The 21,017-nt window shown below is 36.2% G+C and overlaps 1 protein-coding gene across 2 annotated transcripts in view; it reads left to right on the top strand.

Moving 5' to 3' along the window:
- EFNA5 (ephrin A5) overlaps positions 1 to 21,017 on the top strand; it is a 166,750-nt gene that overhangs the window by 93,129 nt on the left and 52,604 nt on the right. The window contains exon 2 of one of the 2 annotated variants that reach the window (XM_021524771.3): positions 18,594 to 18,647. The exons of the other annotated variant lie outside the window; for it this stretch is intronic. Within the exon in view, the coding sequence (XP_021380446.1) occupies positions 18,594 to 18,647 (54 nt within the window). The remainder of the gene's footprint in view (positions 1 to 18,593; positions 18,648 to 21,017) is intronic. 2 annotated transcript variants of the gene reach the window in all.

Below are 21,017 nucleotides of genomic sequence, written 5' to 3'. Positions count from 1 at the left end.
CACCTTTTACAGAATTTTTCCAAGGTAGATCTCCTTTTGGGAAAAGGAGGGAGTCATAGTTAAAGGAACTTGCTTACCATAAAGTGCAGCAGGAATTCTAATTGAGCAAATTGCCACTTTTAGCTTTTCATAAGGTCCTTAGCAAAAATGTAAGGTGAATGTAATATAGTTCATTTTGCAGAGGAACATGTAGAGCAGACTCGTAATGGCTGAAGAGATAAATGGTGCTTTGCCTGTCGGTGGAGAGATTTCAGTGTAAAGATTCCAGTAAATCAGTTTGCCAGTGTTGCAGTTAAGACTTTTCATCAGTCTTGCATTTGCATCACTTGGGTAGTTTCATTTCAGAAGTGCATATATCTCAGATAACCGATCAGTTTCATGTAACTGATGTGTATCTGTTTGTGATCCACGTTCTTTACCTCCCACGAGTTGTACCTTTCTTGTGCAAATAAGCTGCCTCCACCGCCTCCGCTTGATCTCTATACTACAGATGTTTCTAATTAACTCTACTGTGACAGGCCAGGAGGATATAGTTACAGAGGTTGACAGGTCCCAGGGTCCTTGGAGGCACTGGTGTGTCACCTGACGCATTCCTTGTGCTAACATCTTTTTGGCAAGCATTCCTAATTATTACAGCCAACCAGTGCCTCTGTGTTTAATATGGAGAGTGTGGAGTGATAGTGTATAAAAGTCAGCAAAGAATGAAGGCTTATGAGGATGGAAAGGTTTCAATATCTGTTTGGTGGTTAGAGGCATTGATGATATCATTATGCCTAATTTCATTTTTTTTTTCTTCATTGTTTTGCTTGGCACCAACAATGCACAAAACAATTGTTTTGCTGTTTGAAGTCAGAAATAGGATTATAAGGTTTCCTGAATTTTTCTCCCCCCAATAATTTATCAAATCTTCATTATCCCATAGAAAGAACTGTGACATATTTTGTTTCTTGTAAGACTTATATTGAAAAGATCATTGACAGAAAGATATTAGCATATAAGTTAATATGGGCCAACTTTGTAAAGGAGATTTTGGGTGAAGAGCGTGCTATGTTATGCATCTCTTCTCACTTAAGTTTTTTTCTCAGACTGGGTCAGAGAACCATCAGTTGGGGAGTATTTGCATACACGTGGGAAATCTCTTGTGCTATATGAGCATGACTGCTTCTTGATTCTGGGTGAACTGCATTTACAGGAACCTGTGAGGTGAACAGTATTGATTAGAAGGATATTGCACCTGGAGATGGATATCTCCTGAAAATGTCTTCAGCTTGCTGCTTGATATTATCAAACAGACATGAAGGTGCATGTACACTTCAGTAATGAAAGATATGAGATACCTTTTCAATAAAGAAAGGCTGGTTCTTTCTTACACTTGGAAATGAGAACTGCCCATCTAATGAATTAAAGATTGGGAATATCATTCTCTTAGATCTATCACTTGAGAATAAGAGTAATTATTTCCTATTGCTCTTCATGGAATACAGTTATAATTGCCTTATTGTAAAAATGTTCACATTAACACTTAATTGTTAATGTCCTCCTAATTTGAGGAAATCATCATCTCTTCATATTTCATCACTAGAGAATGTTCTTGTGTTAGCGTTCAGGAACACACATAACCATAGGATATGATTATATGCAGGTGCTTTTATCGAGAGCTCTGGGAATCAGGGGTACAGACCCAAATCTGACTCCGACATAGCTTTTGAGCTGAATGTATTTTATATTCTATAGTTATATAACTTACATATTAATTATTAAACTTATATTGTTCTATTGTATACTTTGACTTTATTCAAGCATAGTTTTCTCATGATTATTCTTACAATTAAACAGTAATTATATTTAATCACTAAATAATCATCACATCTAACAATTAGATCATTTACCATGTACTAGCTGCACAGGTGCGGTTCTAGCAAGGTACAAGGCCTACACGTTCCCAGGATATTTTTCTCAGGGCCTACTAAGCTTAATTTTCCTTCTAACCCTAAATCCCCATGATTTTAAAACCCTTTTACTATCACTTACATTGAAATAGCATTTGTAATAACTATATAAGGGAAGAACTACATATGTCATCACTTGCTGGGAAGGTGTAATTTAGATATATACTCCTTTTTCTCCTTGAAATTTGTTTCTACTGTATTTTGGCTAGTCAAACTATTTTTAGAGTCTAAATTGCATGGAAAAAAATATTTATTGTATGGAAATATATAATGGTGTTCACTGTCAGAGAAGGGATGTGGCTTTCTTTGTCTCATTTGTGCATTCTCTTTTGTGCTGGAAGACATATTAGGAAGGATGGAAAAATTATTCAAGGGAAACTTTAGGATGACAATTGTGGTCTGCAGTGTTCCCATTCCAGATTACTTGATTGCACCTTGTTCCTTTGTACCAGACTCAAGCTTTTTATGAAAACAAAAAACCCTTAGTCTGTCTTAGACTGTCCACTGGGCACCAACATTTATGCATTCAGATGTATTGTAGAAAGAAAGAATGGTCACAAAAATGGTCTCTTCACTTCATTGAAGAAAACAAATATTTGCAATGAAAATAGTGAAGGATTAGTGTCTTTTGTCATTAAAAGATAAAAGTAGTAAGGTCATCTCTTCAACCTTAGCAACACCCAATAGGATGGCTCAAGTGCAATCTGGTGAGACTGAGCAAAAGAGGAAAATGTCTTAAGTCTAAATAGGGGCACAGCAAAGTCGCACACATTTTACACTACCTAAATACAGTAAAGAGAATATTCAGTAATATGGCAGTGGAGCAGCATGTTCCTCATGTTTTTGTACCAGTCTGTGACAGCGCATTGCTGTTGTTTGGACCAGCCAAGGTAAAAGTTTTGTGCCAAACTGGTACCAAGTACAAATATGAGACAACTCACTGGCATTTCCCTCTTCTATTTGCTATTTCAAAAGAAAATTTATCAAAAATAAAATTTGAATCTTTCTGTCCAGCCTGACAGAAGGCCTTTAGGAGGCTGGAAAAGTAAGTAGAAAGAACAGAAGGGATTTCTTGACTGGAAAAACTCTTTCCTTCTGCTTCAAGTTGCCTTACTCTATGGTTCAAGAGGTTCCTTGAACAAAGTGCCATTCTGTTGTGTGGGTTCTTATTTCCTTCACTAACCCATAACTGTCTAAGATGGGGAAACTGCAAAAGAAGCAGGGCTTTCCAGGACAGGGCAGAACAAGAAAGAAAAAGAGAGAGGGAAAAACCATCCTTGCTTCTATTCACTTCCTTCCATTGTCAGCTGGAGGTTAGCAGATGTTGTATTGTGAGGATATTAATGTCATATAAAAGAAAGGTTTTGTCCATTGGCTACGTAGAGCTAATGTCCTGTAATGCAATGCATACTAGTGCTTAATTTTATTTCAACGATATCCTTTAGGTCCATTTTCACTAAATCGCTAAAGCACACCACATCTGCGTTCAGTTTTGTTGGGGTACAAAGGGTTAATCTTGGCTTTTAACATATTAGTTCAGTTCTTAGGTCTGTCAGAGCTGCTGATTCAAAGTTAGCTCCAGAAAACAAAATACCTGTGTGTGCAAAAAGGAAGGAGGAGGTGGAGGAGGGCTTTTATTGTAGGACCCCAGGGAACTCTTGGAAACATAGGAGTGTGGTAGTTGAATACTGGAGTATTTCAAAAACACCTTTGGAATGTGAGCCCACTCCTCTAAATAATGTTGATTGGCATGATTATGATTCTGGAATGTCTGTGAAAGGATTGCATTTTCTTCTGTTCTCCTTATAATGCAACCATTAGTTTGTTTTCTCAAAAACATCTTCTCTTTTTCTAGAAAGTACATGAAGTACATGCTAAAAACTGTCTTTCTCTGCCCAAGGAAGATTGTTTAAAATGAAATTCCATATTTATTTTTCATATATGTCTTGCCTGTTTAAATCTTTATTATAACCCCATTTTATTTTGTTATTAAATAGTTTTCAACTTTTAGGCTTTGGGAAAAAGCATTTTCAGGAGTTCTCTTACTTAAATAAATAAACATCTGTGTTTTAATGTACTTTTAAATATAATTCAATGATTCTATGTAGATATATTTGTTCCATCTAATCTCTGCTAGCTGTGTGCCTGACATGTATATTACTTTTCACTTTCAAGGCAAGCACAACTGCAATTCTGCAGAGACCAGAAGAGAAATAGTGAAACACATCCTTTTCATCTAAAAGGCAGGCAAGGCAAATAATCCCGTATCAACAATATAGCAAACATGTTTCTTACAGAATATAGATATGAAAAACTGAGAAGTAGATGCTAACCATGTGAGAAATGACATAAGAATTTAAGTAAGAAGCACTGTAAATTTTTCCGACTTTAGTAAGTGCTTGTTTACTCTGCAGTCTGGAAAAAATTCTCTACCTGTAAAACAAACATTCATTTCCTTTTCATCCTAATTTTTTATTATTTGTGCTGTACTGTTGCATCTGCTTACACACTCTCTTCCAACATCCATGCAAATTATGATTTCTGCTGGCTTCACAATTGTTCAGGTGGTTGTCACAGCAAGTTCTAGAAGAATGTTCTCTATGTCCCTCTGTGTAAGTGCAACGTATCCTAAAGAACAAAAAAGACATATAATCCCTGCTAAGAAACATTCAAAAAGAATTATCAGTGCAAACACATTTTGTCTTTCCTTATTTGAATTAACACATCTAAGTGGGATGTTGAGTTTTACTTTGGCCATACTTAGGCTTGTTCAAAGGTCCTAACTAGAAATTTATGCACCTTTAAACAGCTGTGTGAGTATGAGATTCCCTACTATAATGTGCATGCTGATACATGTGGGAGCATGCATTCATTCTCAACTTCTCTTTCTGGGGCCCAATTACAATTTTGTAACTGTTATTGTAGTCACAAGATAAACGATACGGTCTGTGCAACTTTGTCCTGCAGACCATGTAGGAGGTAGGGAGTATAAAGAGCATGGCTGTGCATTCCCTTCCCTGGAATCTGGGAGGACTATTTTGCCATGACCTTGCTCTGGTTTTTCTCTACATTCTTTGCTGTCCCCAAGCTGTGAGGCTGATGTGTTTGGACAAAATAATTTTGTTAAGTGAAAATCCCCTTAGAAAAACAGAAATAAAAATTAATGGAAACTCTACATTATTAAGTGTTCAGTCATTTTTTTCTGAACCTATGATGAATTTACTTAGGAGCAGATTGTAATAAGTATTTTGATTATCTGCCTCACGTGTTCTCAAATGGAGAGGTCTGAATTCTCTCTGTAGCTACTATGACATGAGAACAATCTGGGCCTGGCCAGCATGTTAAACTATGTTTGCAGAAAGAATACATCAATGAATTTTCTTTGCCCAGGGTTTGTTTTCAACTTTAAATAGCTATCGTAAGAGAATCTTAAATTTGTTGTTTCATTCTCTCTTCTAAAAACAAGAAATAACTTTTCAAGGAAATAGGAAGCAGGATAGAAAGAAGTGCCACTTCACATATGAGTACTTCTTAAGTCAGTGTAAGACCATGTTAAACAATAGAAGGAATGCAAGCAAAAAAAAAAAAAGAACTGTATTTTTAAAAATCAACAGATTCAACAACATTCCTTTGTTTATGACAGGATACATGTAGTACACCTGCTTGTTGTGTGAAAATACCAGCTGGTAGAAAAAGCAAAAATGTGTATTATAAAATGGTCAGTGAAGAAAACATGGGTTGCCCATGTGTTTGGGCATAATAAACCTTTTGGTGATGTTTTGCCCACAGCTCTGTGAACTGACATGAAAGATAGAAAAACAAGAGTTTTACAAATGCTATCCCTGAGTTATGGGGACACAGGTGGCCATGAAATGCTGCTCACCCCTCAAACAAAAGAGCTTGGAATGAGAAGCAGTAAACTGTTCTCCAGATGTTTATCTCTTTGGTGTACTTTTTTTTTTTTGCGTGTGTGTATAAGACAACTACGTGCCATATGCAATTCCAGGTTCTTTTGGAGTAAGTAATAATTGAGATGTTGAAGCAAATTTATTTCAGCTGAAGTTTGTTTCAGTTTGGTTGAGGAGATGCAACCTGCGGCAATGTTTCTTTCCAAATTCAGGACAGTTTGGAGTATGGTGGAGACCTGAATTTTATCACTCTATTATCTCAATCAAGAAGTGAAATTACATGCCAGGCAGGGAATGGAAAGCTGCAGCATTTTATTGGCAAAGCCAGGGCCAAAATACTTTTCAGTAACTTGCTTTAGAGCAAGAGTGCCTCTTATTTGTCTCTCAGTGAAATTGCGTGTAATAAATTTCCTCCTGATGCTGTATCAGCAATTGCTTCTACTGTATCTTAAAAGCTTTTCATACTTGAAGTTCTTCAGTGCTCTTTAAATTTTATGTATTGCTTTGAGTGACTTTACAATTAAATGCCCTCCTCTGCTCTGAGGCTTTACTGAAAGTGAATCCTGCATAACAAAATTACCACTGTGCTTAGAAGAGATTTGCCAGATATATACTTCATTCGCAGATATATAGGTTAATAACTGCATCTTTATACCTTTAAAACAGATCATGAGTCCTCCACAGCTGTAGCATTTTCAGATTAGAGCCTCTCATTCCCTTTTTCTCTCCATGTTGCTTCCCTCTCCCATCCTTAAAAGAAGGGAGAATATAGGATATGGAGATGTTTGTGAATTTATGTAAAACTATGGAAAGCATTTATTCAGTTGTTGTGTGGGGAGACCTATCCACCTATATCACTCATAGAACAATTCTGGTAGGAGTTTTCTCAGCCATATTCTCTAAATCTAGTAATTCCATTGGTTACAGTTCTGATTTATATTAATATTACATTCTTACTCTGTCTGCAATGTAAACCCTAGTGATTTTATTTCTGAATGCTTTTTTAGAAAACATATTTTTAACTTAATCTATTTCCTTGATACATAGTGATTTAAGAGGTATTCTATCAATTTCTGAAATTTTTGGCTGAGAAGAGTCTTTTGGGATTGTTCAGAGAAAGGTCATACAGTTAAAAGTAACATTAAGTCTCAAACATACAGATAGGGGACCACTCCTTAAGGGAAGCAATTCAATGCTAATACTTCCTTATATTTATTTAAAAAAAAACATTTTTTTTTCAGGAACAGTGTTAGTATCCAGCTGTTTTGAATGAGCTTTTTAGGTTATATCAGTTTTTGGTTTTCCTTTTCTTGAAGCTGTCATAGTAGAAACAGAAGTCTTCTGTTGTAAACAGAATTTTTTTTTGTTTTGCATGGTGACCAGAGACTAATCTAAACCTGAAAAAAGGAGAACTTTTTAAAGCACGAGAGACTCATCAAAATAATTACAACTGAAAGCCTAGCTACTCTGATGCTGATTTTGTTTTTTAAATTTTATTTCTAAATCTGCAGCAAAGAAGCAAGAGGTTTTGTGAAATCTAGTTTAAGATAGTGATAAAATTCCCAGTGATATTAATGGAAATGGTTTCAGACTTTCTGTGTTAAATTGTTTCTTATGCAGCATTGTGGGCGGCATACTTGGAACAAAGTTTGCAGTTAAATTTACAGTACTAACACCAACTTGTCAGTGGAGCAGATGTTTTCTGTTTATTTGACAGATTCTTCAATGCAAGACTTGATGCTCCAGCCAAAAACTTACTATGTGAACCTAAGATGCTTCTGTCTTTGTCTTGTCAAATAACTGCATGCAGTTAAGATCTTCAGCATGAAGTACAATTACTGTAGTTTCATTGATCACCTGATATACCCAAGGTGTATTAAGGCAAACCTTAAAAAGAATGTTTTGAAAAGGAAATAATTGCAGGAAGTAGTTGATCAAGAAGTTATGTCATGTAGGACACACTGGGATTTGTATCACCTGAAGCAGAAAGTTCCTTCTCAATATCTAAGTTTTCTTCAAACCTTTAAGTATTTAGTGAGAAATTCAGAAATCAGTTTAATTTTCTATTATACAATGTTGCAAGAGCCTTGAATAAGTTAGATGGTTATTTAAAGTTATTGCCTGTATTAGATAATTGACTTTTTTACAAATCAGCTTGATTAAATCAGTTAATCAGCTTATTGCTGTACTTGTTTAATGTCTGTTGTGCTTCAGATTGATTGTTACTGTTGTCTGCTGCCTAAGAAGGCAGCCTGGATTGTATTGTCACTACACTTTTCAACTGTATGATGAGCAAGGGGTCAATGTGGGGCTGCCCAGATGCAGGCATAGCCACAAACATCCTTTCTGGGAAGCTCTGAGAGGTTCAGGAGGTGAAGGGGAAAGCAGATCTCCTGGTGTTGAAGCTGGGGAATCACAGCCAAGTCAGATCCCGCTCATGGCAGTGGGAGATCTGTGCCGGGCTGCATGGCAGAGAAGCTGATAAGGACCTGTGCCACCACGGGCCATTTTCTTCTGGAGTGGAGAGGTAGAAAGGCTAGGCAGTACTTAACACCCATGAGCTACTAAGGGGCTAAAATCTAGGGGAAAAGACACTTGTCCTGCCTTCAACTTTATTTAATGTGTCTAAGTCCTGAGTGATACAGTCTGCTGAGTGCCTCTGGAGCTAATGTGGGGCTGACAAATTGTGCTAGCGAGTATCTAGCTTTATGAACCCAAGTGAATATATTGAATTAAAATATCCAGTGGTACCTTACGCAGACATTTCTATTACCCATAATATTTGCTTGCCTCTTACCCTAGGTAATTCAGGGATGACAGTAGTCACCCAGTTCTAATGAACAGCTTGAATGGCTAGTCTGAGGAAAATACTACCCATGACTATGTATAAGGACTACATTTTTGCCTGAGAATGAATTGGTGTCCATTGTGCACAGGCACAGTTGTTCAGAATGATACAATTTCTTAACATTTTCATTCTGAGTAATGACTTATCTGTCTTGTCTGAGTTTCCAAATAGCTGTGGAGAATCTAGATAACTGGAATTTTAAAAACTGAAGATATTCAAGTGGACATGCTGCTTTTTCTGGCGTGTTTTGTACCAACAAACTATCTCTGTTTATAGGTAGTTGGATTTAGCTGATAATAAAGATCAGGTGGGAAAGAAGCTCCCAGTTTTTCATTTTGTGTGATCAGAGTTAATTGTAAGGAGAATATGATTCCATGTAACTTCAATTACTGTTTTCCCTAGAAAATAATGTATAAAAATTGCAAAGGAATGTTATATCAAGAATAGATGTTCTCTGCTGTATTTTTCCTTTGCTGAATTATATCTTAGTCATCTTTTCAAAAAATCAGTTATACTGATATGCTTTCTGTGTGACAGGCTGCAACTGAACCTCATTATTTATACAACATATCTGTGATGTTAGCAAATCTATTTGTGCTGCATCAATTTTGTACTTAGGGATAGTTTTCACACTCTTATGAGCAAAAGTAGTCAGCGTGCAGTAGTAGAAGGCATGGTAAAACATGGATGGAGTTCACAACTTCTTTCTTTTTGATGGGGGGCCTTCTTTGATCCAGTTTCAGGTTTTTCCTCATCTCATCAACATGTACAAAGCAAATGCTAACTCAAAAATCAGATACACTCTGAGTTCTTTATAAATCATTCCTTTTGCTTTGTAACAGCAAAAAGTTAAATGAGGGTAGGAAAAGGTCCCTATCTTAAAATGGCCACGCCTAGCTGTAATTGCTTATTGGATGTAATTCTGGTACATTGACTTGACAAGCCAGTCACGCCAGACCTTGGGCTCTATTGTATTTCTTGTATTGCTGAGATGCAGTTTATAGCATGAACAAAGGAACACTATATAAATATAGAGAAATCTAGAAGGTCTTGCTGGTGTATTATACGTGTTTAGGAATTGAGGAATGCATGCTCTGTGATAATTTCACATTCTTAATGTCCAGCTCTTTTTCCTAAATGGTCCCTGGAACATTTTTTCACAAGCTGCAACTAAGATAGCAACTTAAAAGATCAGGATATGAAATCACTCAGAAAAGAACGTCAGAATGACTTCAATTATGTCAGTGTTATTGGATGCAGGGCAGTTACTGTTCCTCACTGCCTTGGCACATTTGCTTTCCTTGTAAGATACACAGGTGCATTCACTAACCTTTTGCAGCTGATGCTATAAATGTATCCACTGAGGGCAAATTCCAGTATATTCCCTCACTGACTGTTGTCACCCACTTCTGATGCATTTCTCCTCTGACATGGACTTCACTGTCCCTTCTCTTCTTTTTCCTTTCACAACCTGATGAAACTTGCTCTCTGAAACTTAGTTTGATTTTATTTCTAATTCTCAAATGTGTGAAATGCATTGGGAATTAAATTACAAAGCTGATGTTACCTCATGTACTGCAAACTAGATCCCTGAGGCATTTCACCACTGCACACACTTGAGACTTTACGGTGTGGCAGCAAGGCTGTAAAGTGCCTAAACAAAATATTATGTTGTTATTAAAAACAATATAAAGTAATAGTAATAAAATAGTTTAAAGGGCAACAAAACTCTTCCAGCCAGGTTTCTAGTGAGAGCTGCCAGGTGCTGCATATGCCTGGTGACATGCATTTGGCAAGCGTGTCCTTGGGACCTGATACAGTGTGCAGGGAGGCAGCAAGGATTCCCCTGTCATTCATCCTGCCCACCAAATAGTGCCATTCTGCCAGCTGGATCCCAGACATCTAGCTAAAGCCACAGCTGGAAATACGGAGGGAATGGAGGAGTGACATGGAAGAGAGGGCTGCTAGCAGTAAAGTGGGAAGGCAACTGGGCAGAAGTAAGCCCCAGGAGTCACTTCTGACATTAAACATGGAGAAAGAGGAGGGAGAGGATGCTTTGGACCTCTGAGCCCTTGCCCAGCTGAAACCAATCTCTGTGACAGCAAGTTCTAGTCCTTTGTTAACATAATCTTATGCTCCATCTTCTCATTTCTCTTTTTATGTATTATGTTCACTAATATGCATCTCAAACACTAGTTTTTTGTTTCTCCTATTCTCACTCATTCTCCATTTGAATGAGGGCACTACTGCCTCTTGTGAAAGGAGCTGACTTGCATTATGTTTGCTCCTGAAATATCTGTTTAGTATTTATTAAGAGAGGCAGAAAATCAAATTGCTTCACAGAGTTCTATTTTTCATCTGTTTTTCTTGCATGAAAATCTTGATTAAAACTTGTGATTTTAATTAATATCAGGTGGACTAAAGATATCCATAAAGTTCATTTAATTGTTTTAGGGACAACAATTGCAAAAGGTCAAACAATGATTTCAGCATATAAGAAGGAAATCTAAATTTTAGAATACATTAATTAAATTAAAAGGGTTAAATGTTTTTCTTCTTAAAACCCAAAACTTACCTGCATAACAATAACTCTTGAACATTAATTCATCCTGCAGACTACAGCTAGTTCTTTCCAGCTGATGCCTGTGGCGACTGCTTCAGCAAGGAAATAGTCTTATGTGAAAGCCTCTATATCTTCTGACTGTATGAAGAGATTTGGGTGAAGTTCAGGTGGCAGAAACTACTCCTGATGTTGGCAAGTCTCCTGTCTGTGCAGCTGTTCAAATTGCATTGCAGAAAACAAACTGAATGTTGAAATTGTAGGAGTAGCAGATAAATCTGAAAGTTGGCTGTACTGCTCCTCTCATCTTCCTGATTGGATATTTATGTGTCCTCATAGTGTTCAAATGGCTCAGTCATCTGTGGTTATTTTCCCACAGCAGTGATATACTGCTGTTTTTACCAAAGAAAACGCAAGGTAGGACTTCACACAGGAAGTTTGTTAAGTGGCTAACACTGGACCATATTTGTTCAGGTCCCTTCTTTATCACTTGGTGCTTTGTCTTCTCTCCTGGAGGCTGTCTACCTGTCTTTTTGTTGTCAGTCATATCAGGAAGTAAGGTGGATAATCAAAGTAGGATCTATCCTGGCGTATTTATTAATGTATTCTCCTTTTCCAGTAACTCAAAATGCCTTGATGAGCTTCTTCATCTTTATGCCAGCATTGTGCAGAAATTAGGGATTTTTCAGGAGAAAAGAGGGCTACAGCGAGCCCATGTGGTAGCAGTCCCATCATTGTACTGTGACTCTTGGTGCTCATCACTAATGGGTCTAACTCAGACTAATACCTAGTCAGGTACTAAGTGGCTGAGGGGTGCAATCCTCTGGGTATTCAAGATCCTGCTGAGAAGTCTGTAGGTGTGGTGAAAGGCTTCTGTTCACTTTTCCAGTTGTTAAATTAGAGGGGTGAAGCCTTAAAAGTTGTCTGCTGTTGCTTACCTTTCCTGCCTTGGGAATTGTGTTTAAGTCAAAAGAGCCCTGCTCTGGAGAATGTCATCTGGATGGAAAATTACAGCCTTGATTTGTCAGAGCTTTAGACGAGAATAGACAAAGAGTGTAGAACTATTGTCTCTATCCTAAGATTAGGAATGTTGTATCTTGCAGCCCTCCACTGCAAATAATGAAGAACTCAGCACAGTTATTCTTCTGTCAATGAGTATGTTTGATGTTGATCAGCAAAATCTGTCAGGGCAAGCTGTAAACAAAAATGTGAGTTTGGTAGGTACTGGATGTAACCCAGCCAGCCCAATCCAAATGATCTCTGCTGAACGTTTGTTGGTGATGTAAATCTTAGCCTTACTGACAAGGGGGATTTACAGTGCAAAAACCCAAGATGTTTCCTGAAGCTGTAATAATGCAGTGAGTAAGGAAACTCTTCTGCACTGACCCTTGTATGAGACTACTTATGGGTCATCAGTGGTTTGGTTAAGCTCATAGGAACATTTGTTTACACTGAGACTTTTACTATTTGTACCAAGAGGATGTTTAAATTTTCTGCAGTCTTAATGGGTACTGAAAGGTCTGGGATGTATCTTTCAGCTGAAACAGACATTGAGTACTACAAACCTTCAAAGTAGCGCAGCTTCATGCTCCTTGTTCAGCAAACCTTGCTGGGCTATATGGCAGTTCTGAGAGCAGCTTGCTCTTCTGCTGCCTGTAAGGTTGCTGTGCACTCCTAATACTGCACACTGCTTTTGGGGTCAGGAGAAAGCTTTTAGCACAGAGACCAATTTCTGGAGTTGAGGAGAGGGCTACAAACAGGTTTGATTAACAGGTCCACTAGGACCACTCTGGAGACTGAGAATCGAGGTGCTAAACAGAGAAGCAAATTCTGGCTCACATTCTGGCAGTGGTCAGGTTTTGTAGGAGAACAGACAATGCCTTTAACTTCTGCTATCAGTCACATCAGTGTAAACCAGCAGGCATCAACAGGGTTAATACATGAAAAAAAGTAATGCAATCAAAAGTTTATTTAATTATCTATTAGTTCTAATTACAGTATTGTTGAGCAGCTTACTGGATTTCATATCAGAAGAGTACTTGGCATAATATATATAAATATATATTTGTTTATCCCAAGGTAAGGTGTAGGCAATGCCTGTGTGTATATTAAAATGGACTGAAAATCCTGCTAGCAAAACAAAATTATGCAGGTGAAACCTACACACTGATGAGTCAAGACCAGAGGTTCTGCTTCAGTAGGTCAGGGTTGTCATATATTATGGGAGCTGGAATGCCAGTGTTATTTGGGCCAAAATGTTGGTTTTACAGTTCATTAGAAGTCTTGATTAAATGAGCAGATCACACTGAGCCATCTGAAAAAGTATTTGTTTCTAGAATACTTTGAGCCACAACTACAGTGTTGAGGCTGGAGGGATCTGAGGTTGAGAAAAAATATCCTTTTTTCTCTTTTGGTGCTTGTGCAGAATTTTGAGAGCTGGGGACAGTTGCTGTTTCAAGAAAATTTCTATTTGGCAAAGACGTATGGTCTCCTGACACATCCAGGATCTATAAACTAGGCATGCAATAAGCTCTTTCACACATTTACCCATTCCTTCTTTGGTTAAATGATTTCTGGCAGTGCTTTTGACAGCTGCAAATGTAAGGGTTCTACACATCTCCCCCCAGACCAGGCACATGGGCCATGCAAGCGGGTCTGGGCAGAGATACGCACAGCCTGCTGATTCTTGTTTATCCTGACTCTTCTATTCCCATAGAAGAATGTAAAAAATGTGCCAGCTTTCAAGGGTCAGAGGCTAAAATATGGATGTGTTTATTGCATATTTTGGTTGTCCTTTTAACAGATAGTTTGATACATTCTTTCTGTGAACGTTCCAGAAGACAGCTCAAAATGGGAACAGGAGAAATCACTCCTGTCAGGATTCCCATACATGTAATTACCTTCAGGTGTCAAATGTACTAGTGACTATTGATTTTAATTTTTTTTGCTGTTCAGACATTTATGACTTATTGTCAGTGAGGTATTTAATTTTATTAATGTGGACATTCTTAAAGGGAGGACATGAAAGATCAGTTGTTTCAGACTTTGCTTTCCCTTATGAAATGGCCAGTATCACATTGTAGATAATTGTTTTGCAGACATGCATTTGATCCACTTTTTCATCCCTCTATGGAGGGATGCCTAGATATTCTTGCATAAGTGAAGCACTGAAATCTTCTCTTAAGGCTTTCCTTCTGTGTGTATTATAGTTAGATCATTATTAAAAGCTGTTTTGAGCTCCTTTGATCCTTTGCTTTTAAGCTCTTTTGTGATATGCTTAACTGTTTTAGAGTTTATTAAATCAGCTAATGTACCAGGGTGCAAAAATAGTGGCAAAATGTGCATCTTAAAATTACTAGCCTGGGAATATAATTGTCAATACATGCTACTTTGCATTCAAATGAATACTCACATTCTTTTACAGCAGCAACTAATGGAAGGGTAGAATTACTGTAGTCAGAAACCAAAAGTCCCATAATATAGAAGAGAGAAGTACTGAGAAAATGCAGTATGAAATCTATTTTGAATTTATCTGGCTTTAATTTTCCTGATGACTGGAAATGTAAACCATGTACTGAAAAAAAAATGGTAGAGATGATGTAGTTAGAGAAAGGAAAGTAAGTGTTTTATTATGGATGGTCATATTTAGATGGAATCACTCAAAACAACAGTAAAAAAGAACTCAAATTATTTTTTGTTTCATATGTAGCCTAATCTTAATAATTGAATTAAGCCTTAGATATCCTTTTGATGGTCCAGGACTGCTGAAATTATACAGTTTTTCTTTTTCAGTCATAAAGTGTGACTGGTTCTCCATATACAAGAAAAACTGGAGATCAACATTTTTTAGCTTGTATGAATGCAGTCTCAACACAAGAGTAGGAGAATGTTCAAGCTAATTGCAACAGGAATTCTTGGTTTTGTTCATATAGGAAACTCTTTAATATTTGGAAGAGTGGTTTAATGATGTGATCTGGCATTCATTCTGCAGTGCACCATCATCAGACAGGAAAAAAAAGGGACTCAGTTGGAATTTTTGCCTAAGGGCTGCTGAGAGCTGATTATTTTTCTAATCAGAACCATCACAATCAAGGCAGACAATTAGCTAGGTTAGGTCTCTGCTGATTTCTCCTGTGGCCCTAAGCATCAGATGGCCCTAAGCACTCTTGAATCCTATCAACATGTATTTGAGTAATACCTGTTTTGCTCCACCTGTTGTCATTAAGACCCTCTTTTCTTCTATTGAAGTGTTAGGTTGTGTTCATGCTTATTTATTTACTCTGATTCGGGAAGGCAAGAACTTTTGGTGAAAAGAGAAAGCTTACCAACCCAGGCAATAAATAAAATGTTAGTTCCTGCTGTGTACCATGAAATTGTAGACATTATTTTGGTATACCATGCATGTGTTGTGAATGTGTACCTAATTGTGTATTTCTATTTAAACAGTCAGCTATGTAATCACAGCATCAGCTGTTCTGTTTAGCCAGAGTTTGTCTGTCCAAGTGGTCTACATATCTACATATTACTAATAATATAAATTTCTTAATATTTCTGTAGCATAAAAAACAGTATGAAGTAAAAAAAAAGGGTTTAAGATTTTTTTTTTTAAATTTCAGAATACAGATACTTTCCATTATTAATGAATATAAGAATTCATTATTGAGACAGTCTAGGAGTTTTACACCACATTTAATCTATTTTTAAAAGTAATTAGTCATGTCAAGATGATTCTTTTTCTATACTTGATGGAAGACCTCAGCTTACTAAGTGGGTGTATTGTAACTAATTGAAATTGTTACTGCTTCAATGCAATAAAACTTCAGAAACAGTAGCTGTTTATTTCAGTGTTAGCAGAATGAAGAGTCTTGAGTTTTATACATTTTGAAGAATTTAAATAACAATGTTCATCAGATAAAAAAATCTAATTTTAAGACTATGGAATTGAGAAAACAATGTTCAGCCAATCAGCCCCAGCATATTAAGTATTCATCTGTGTTGTGCTGCACTGGAAAATGATCTGTATGTTTCAGGTTGAGAAGTTTAAAATTGATTTTGAAAGGAATAACTGGTTTCAATTAGCTTTTACACAAATTTACCCATTTGTAGCTCATTAACGAGAGACGATATTCCATATCCCACGTGTTACCAGCACACTCATTTGAACAGACTGTGTTTCTTCACAGCACACGCATACACAGCTGATACTAACCAGTGGAACCAGTAGTGTTTTTAGTCCTTTCCTGTCTCAGTATTTAATCAAGGTCATCATCTCAGCATATAAAAGCAAGAAAATTACATGGCTGAAGTGAATTAAGCTTTAATGTTTAAACACATAGGAATTATGTGCTGCCACCTATATTCAGATTACTGGTAAAGATCAATGATAGTGTATTGATAAAGTCTCAGGTCATTTGTTATCTTGCTTAGTGTGGAGATAGTGCTGGTAATGTCATGACCTTCTAATGGACCGAAGAACCATATTTAAAATGTTAATCCCAGTAAGAAATTTTTTTTTGTGCTATAAAAGGTGCCCACTCATTAAAGTAAAAGCTTTTTAACCCCTTCCCTCTGTGGATTAAGAGTCAAGTATTGACCACTAAGATGTCTGTAGTTCAGTTTCCCGGAGATAGAGTAATTAATGGAAAGGCATAAGAGGAATTACTGTAATAATATTGGTAATAAATGATTCTCAGTATTAAGTTCTTCATTATTATGTTTCATATCATAAAATGCTGTGTTCACACATTCTTCTTTGGTTGGGGTAGTTTTCCTCTGACATCAGCACAATAATGAATAATTTTACCTTTAGTCCATGCAGATACACTGCTTAGTTGAGTGCTTCCTGTACAGCTAGGCCTCATTTCAGGAAAGTATTTAACCATTTACCTAAGTCCTTTGGCTTTGTGTGTGCTTAATTCTAAAGAATCAGCTTAATTGCTCTCTTGAACAGAGCAGCTTATTAGAATAGAAGGCCTTAATAGTCATGTCTGTAACCTTTTAGGAACTTTGGAGCTACTGTGTCAGGATTTTTTTTTTTAAATCAGTCATAGCCATGATTTGAATGAAGAATAAATTTTAATGTATTGTTACTCAGACCATTCTGTAACCTAACAAAAGATCTCTTAGCATATATTTAAGGGCATTCAAATGCCAGAATTAAAAAATGCCAAGATGTTAATAAGGGGGAAAATGCAGTAAAAATCTCAGAATGCTTGATCATTAGCAGAATTAGTTTATAAACAAAGGCAAAATGACTCAAATGAAATGGCAAAAAAAGCAGTTAAACAACTTTTTTCAACAACTCATCCAAACCAGTATAGTAGTCTACCAAAAGGCAGTAATTTTTTTGTTGGCTTATTTATTTTTGTGTTCAAGGAACAGTTAACCTTTTTTAAAAGGATTTTGAAGGTTCAGGCTGCTTTGCCTCTTTGATGTAAAAGCTAATGCAGGGAGATACGTTATTATACTTAAGTTAGAGTCTTAATAAATTGAAACTTCTTAATAATGTATTTAAAACAGTGATTTTAATTTAATTTGACACTTTAATGTTCTTAAATGTAATTAAGATTTTTTTCCTCACTTAATGTATGATGGGAAAAGATAGGAAACAAAAGCAAATGACCACCATCTGCAGCATGTTGTTTGCAAGTTTGCTGAACTCTAAAGATTTCTATTGCCTTTGGCTCCTGGCAGCATGGAAGACATAATAGAAGATTTTTTTATTTGAGGGAAGGAATTGGTGTTCTCTACATGTTTCTTGCCATGTGGTGGAAAAAGCAGGTGGAAACCAAGTTTGGTTATGGTTACTTCATGGTAAACATTCTTTTAATACATTTTTGGGCATAGATAATCTCTCAGCAACCTTAAAGAGAGCACTCTTAAAGAGAAAGTTTGAACAAAAGAGGAGTTCTTTCCTAAAGAAATGGATTATGAAGTGTGCATCCTTAAAAGCACAGGACAAGTTGGACAATATGAAAGTCTAAGATGTCTTTGAAATGTGGTACATGATTTCTCAGTTGATCTTTTTCTGTGAGTCAGAATGTACAAGAAGAAAGGACAAATCTTGAGGTCTGAATTCAGTTTCAGTCAATCCTTAGCTACTTAGCACTTTACTTACTATATTGCAGACAGTAGAAAATTACTTCATTGGCTAGGTTTTTTTATATCAAAGACTCCCTGGAGACCTGCTGAGATGCATTTGAACAGAGATTTTAATATATTCTCTTACATTAGTTGTTTATTTTGATTAAAATTGTGATTTGGATACTTTGGGATAATGGAAAACAAGATTTGCATTTTCTCTAATGAGTAAATTTCTCTTCAAAAAGGAATCTTATCTTTGAGGAGTTCAGGAGGAAAACTCTTGCCTCTGACTGTTGCAGGTAACAAAGGTCAAAATGTTCATATGTTAATCATTTGAGCAATGATTACCAATTGCTCTTCAACAGTGCACCATCACAGACTATAGTTTACTTCCTTTACTCTGAGAATTAAGGTATGATTTGAATGTCTGGTAGAAATTGTCCCAGGTCCAGAAATGCACAAGAGCAGTAACTTTTCTGTTTGACAGCCAAGCTACCACTCAAATATTCACTGACTGTAGCTTACTGATATTCAAGATATTCAGGCCAGCTGATGAAAAAAAATTCCATCATTCTTGTTATGAACAAAGAGCCCAAACCTCTGACTATGTGAAAGATGATTATTGTGAGATTATGCTAAGGATATATTGATTTATTTAATGTAGTCTTGATGTCTTCTGTTGGCCAGTGTTGGGACAGCTTTGTTTGTCTAGATGTGAGGTTCTCTGGCCCAGCATGACCACTCCCTAGCTTTTCACATTGATGTGCTCTAAGTGGGATTTTGTTCACACAAGTGGTGTAAATTCTATCTGGTGCTAAATAGCACCAGATTATGTGCTTATGCCCCAGTTATCAGATTGAGCTATGAACAGTTAATTATTGAGTTTTAGGATATGTTTTATTTCTTTAATGGTGAACTAGTATTTAAGAGTAAGAATGAAAGGAAGAAATAGTTTGTATGCTCAGTAATTAATTTTTAACATCTGAGAAGGAAGTAAAGGCTTCCCAGTAGACAGGAATGGGTTTTGCCATACTTGTGCACCCCCTTCTTCACACCTGCATCCTGGTGCCTTTATAATAAATAGGATGAAGAAGGGGGGTGCAGGAAAAGCAAACCTTAATTTAATTTTTCTGCTTTTTATCCTAATCCTGTCTGTGATTTGAAAAATAGTTACAATGTTTCAGGCAGACAAGATCATAATTCAGTTGTGAATGAGGCGATTTCACTACAGTTGAAGATTAGAATTAATTTGATTAATATTGAAACAGTTTTAAGAAAAATGCAACAGGAAAATTCAGAAAATAGCTTCAGTTTTACCTCTCTGAAATGTCTGCTTGATCTGAGACTAGTGATTTTTTTTTCTCCTATGTCAGTAACTTACACATATATAAATGAGCTGGTTTTGCACATTTTATCAATTCAGTCTTTACTTATACAAATTGAAATACTGCTTCTGTCACTCTTTAAGGAATAAGAATCCCAAAGCTCTATAATAGGAACCATAGGAGCTTCATATTTTGAAAAGGAATGGGAGGAATAACATAGTCTGCATTGAATTCCATGGTTTGTCAGTCTTATTCAGTTTTAAAAAAATTGTTGCACATCAGATCATAATCTTTGCAATTTCTTGGGTGTTTTTAAAGACCAGGTGGCATTGTATAGTGCAAAGCTTGTCAGATCATATTTGTAAACAGAGAAACTGATTTAGATCAGGACCTATCTTGTCCATATGATGTATATAGATAAATATCTCTAGGTGAAAAATTGTTTTAAGTCCTATTATTCAGAGACAGTATGCATCAAGAGTAAGCCTGATGGAAAATTCTATAGTCCGTATGCTGTCTTTAGAAGAAATTATAAGAAGGAAAAGAAACAAGTTCTACCATTAATAACAGTTGTGCTACTTGGTGATCCTGCAGTCTGTAATTTGAAACTCCAGTTGTTCCTTTGCTAGTTTGCCCAGCATAAGAGAGAGACTAATATGGAAGGGTAAAAGGAACAAGGTTAAATTACTATAATTCTCTATAGAACTTCCTCTAAAATACTGTTTCCATGTCAGGAAAGAATATACTTTCCCTATAAGTCTCTTAAATAGACACAAGACAATTATACAGCAAAAAACAAATCATTGATTGAAGCCCACTTTCTGGATAGCAAATTGTTTGCTAATAAATTTAAGTACTCATTAGCTATTCTAACTTGGGTTTTATGTCAATAAGTGCAAATTACTCTTGATAATGTATTTGATTTTATAGTTTATTCATGTTAATAACAAGCTGTGGTTTCATACTAAAATTTTATGTGTTCCTGGGTCTGTTTGTCAAGGTCTGTGATGTTTCAGGGGCTTTTTTTTCCCTCTATATTTTGCTCACATTATTTTATATTATATCTGGATTCATTCACTTTGACTGAAGAATGGGGATTATGACCAGAGATTGTTAAAATATACACAGTTTATTAAACATAAAAATACTGTTGAACATCTCAAGGGTTAGCTTCATTTTACACTCTTGCATATGGAGAAATTAAATAGTAGATTTTACAAGTTGCAAGTTATTAGGGTGTCTACTTAGAGTCGCCAAATTCTAATTTGATCACAAAATATTTTAAAATTAATTTTGTTTACATATTGAAAGATGCATAATAAACACCTATAACTTAATATAATA

This window comes from Lonchura striata, chromosome Z (assembly GCF_046129695.1).
Source record: "Lonchura striata isolate bLonStr1 chromosome Z, bLonStr1.mat, whole genome shotgun sequence".
Taxonomy (NCBI): domain Eukaryota; kingdom Metazoa; phylum Chordata; class Aves; order Passeriformes; family Estrildidae; genus Lonchura; species Lonchura striata.
Note: the sequence above shows the minus strand (reverse complement) of the source record. Positions and strands in the feature narration are given on the sequence as shown.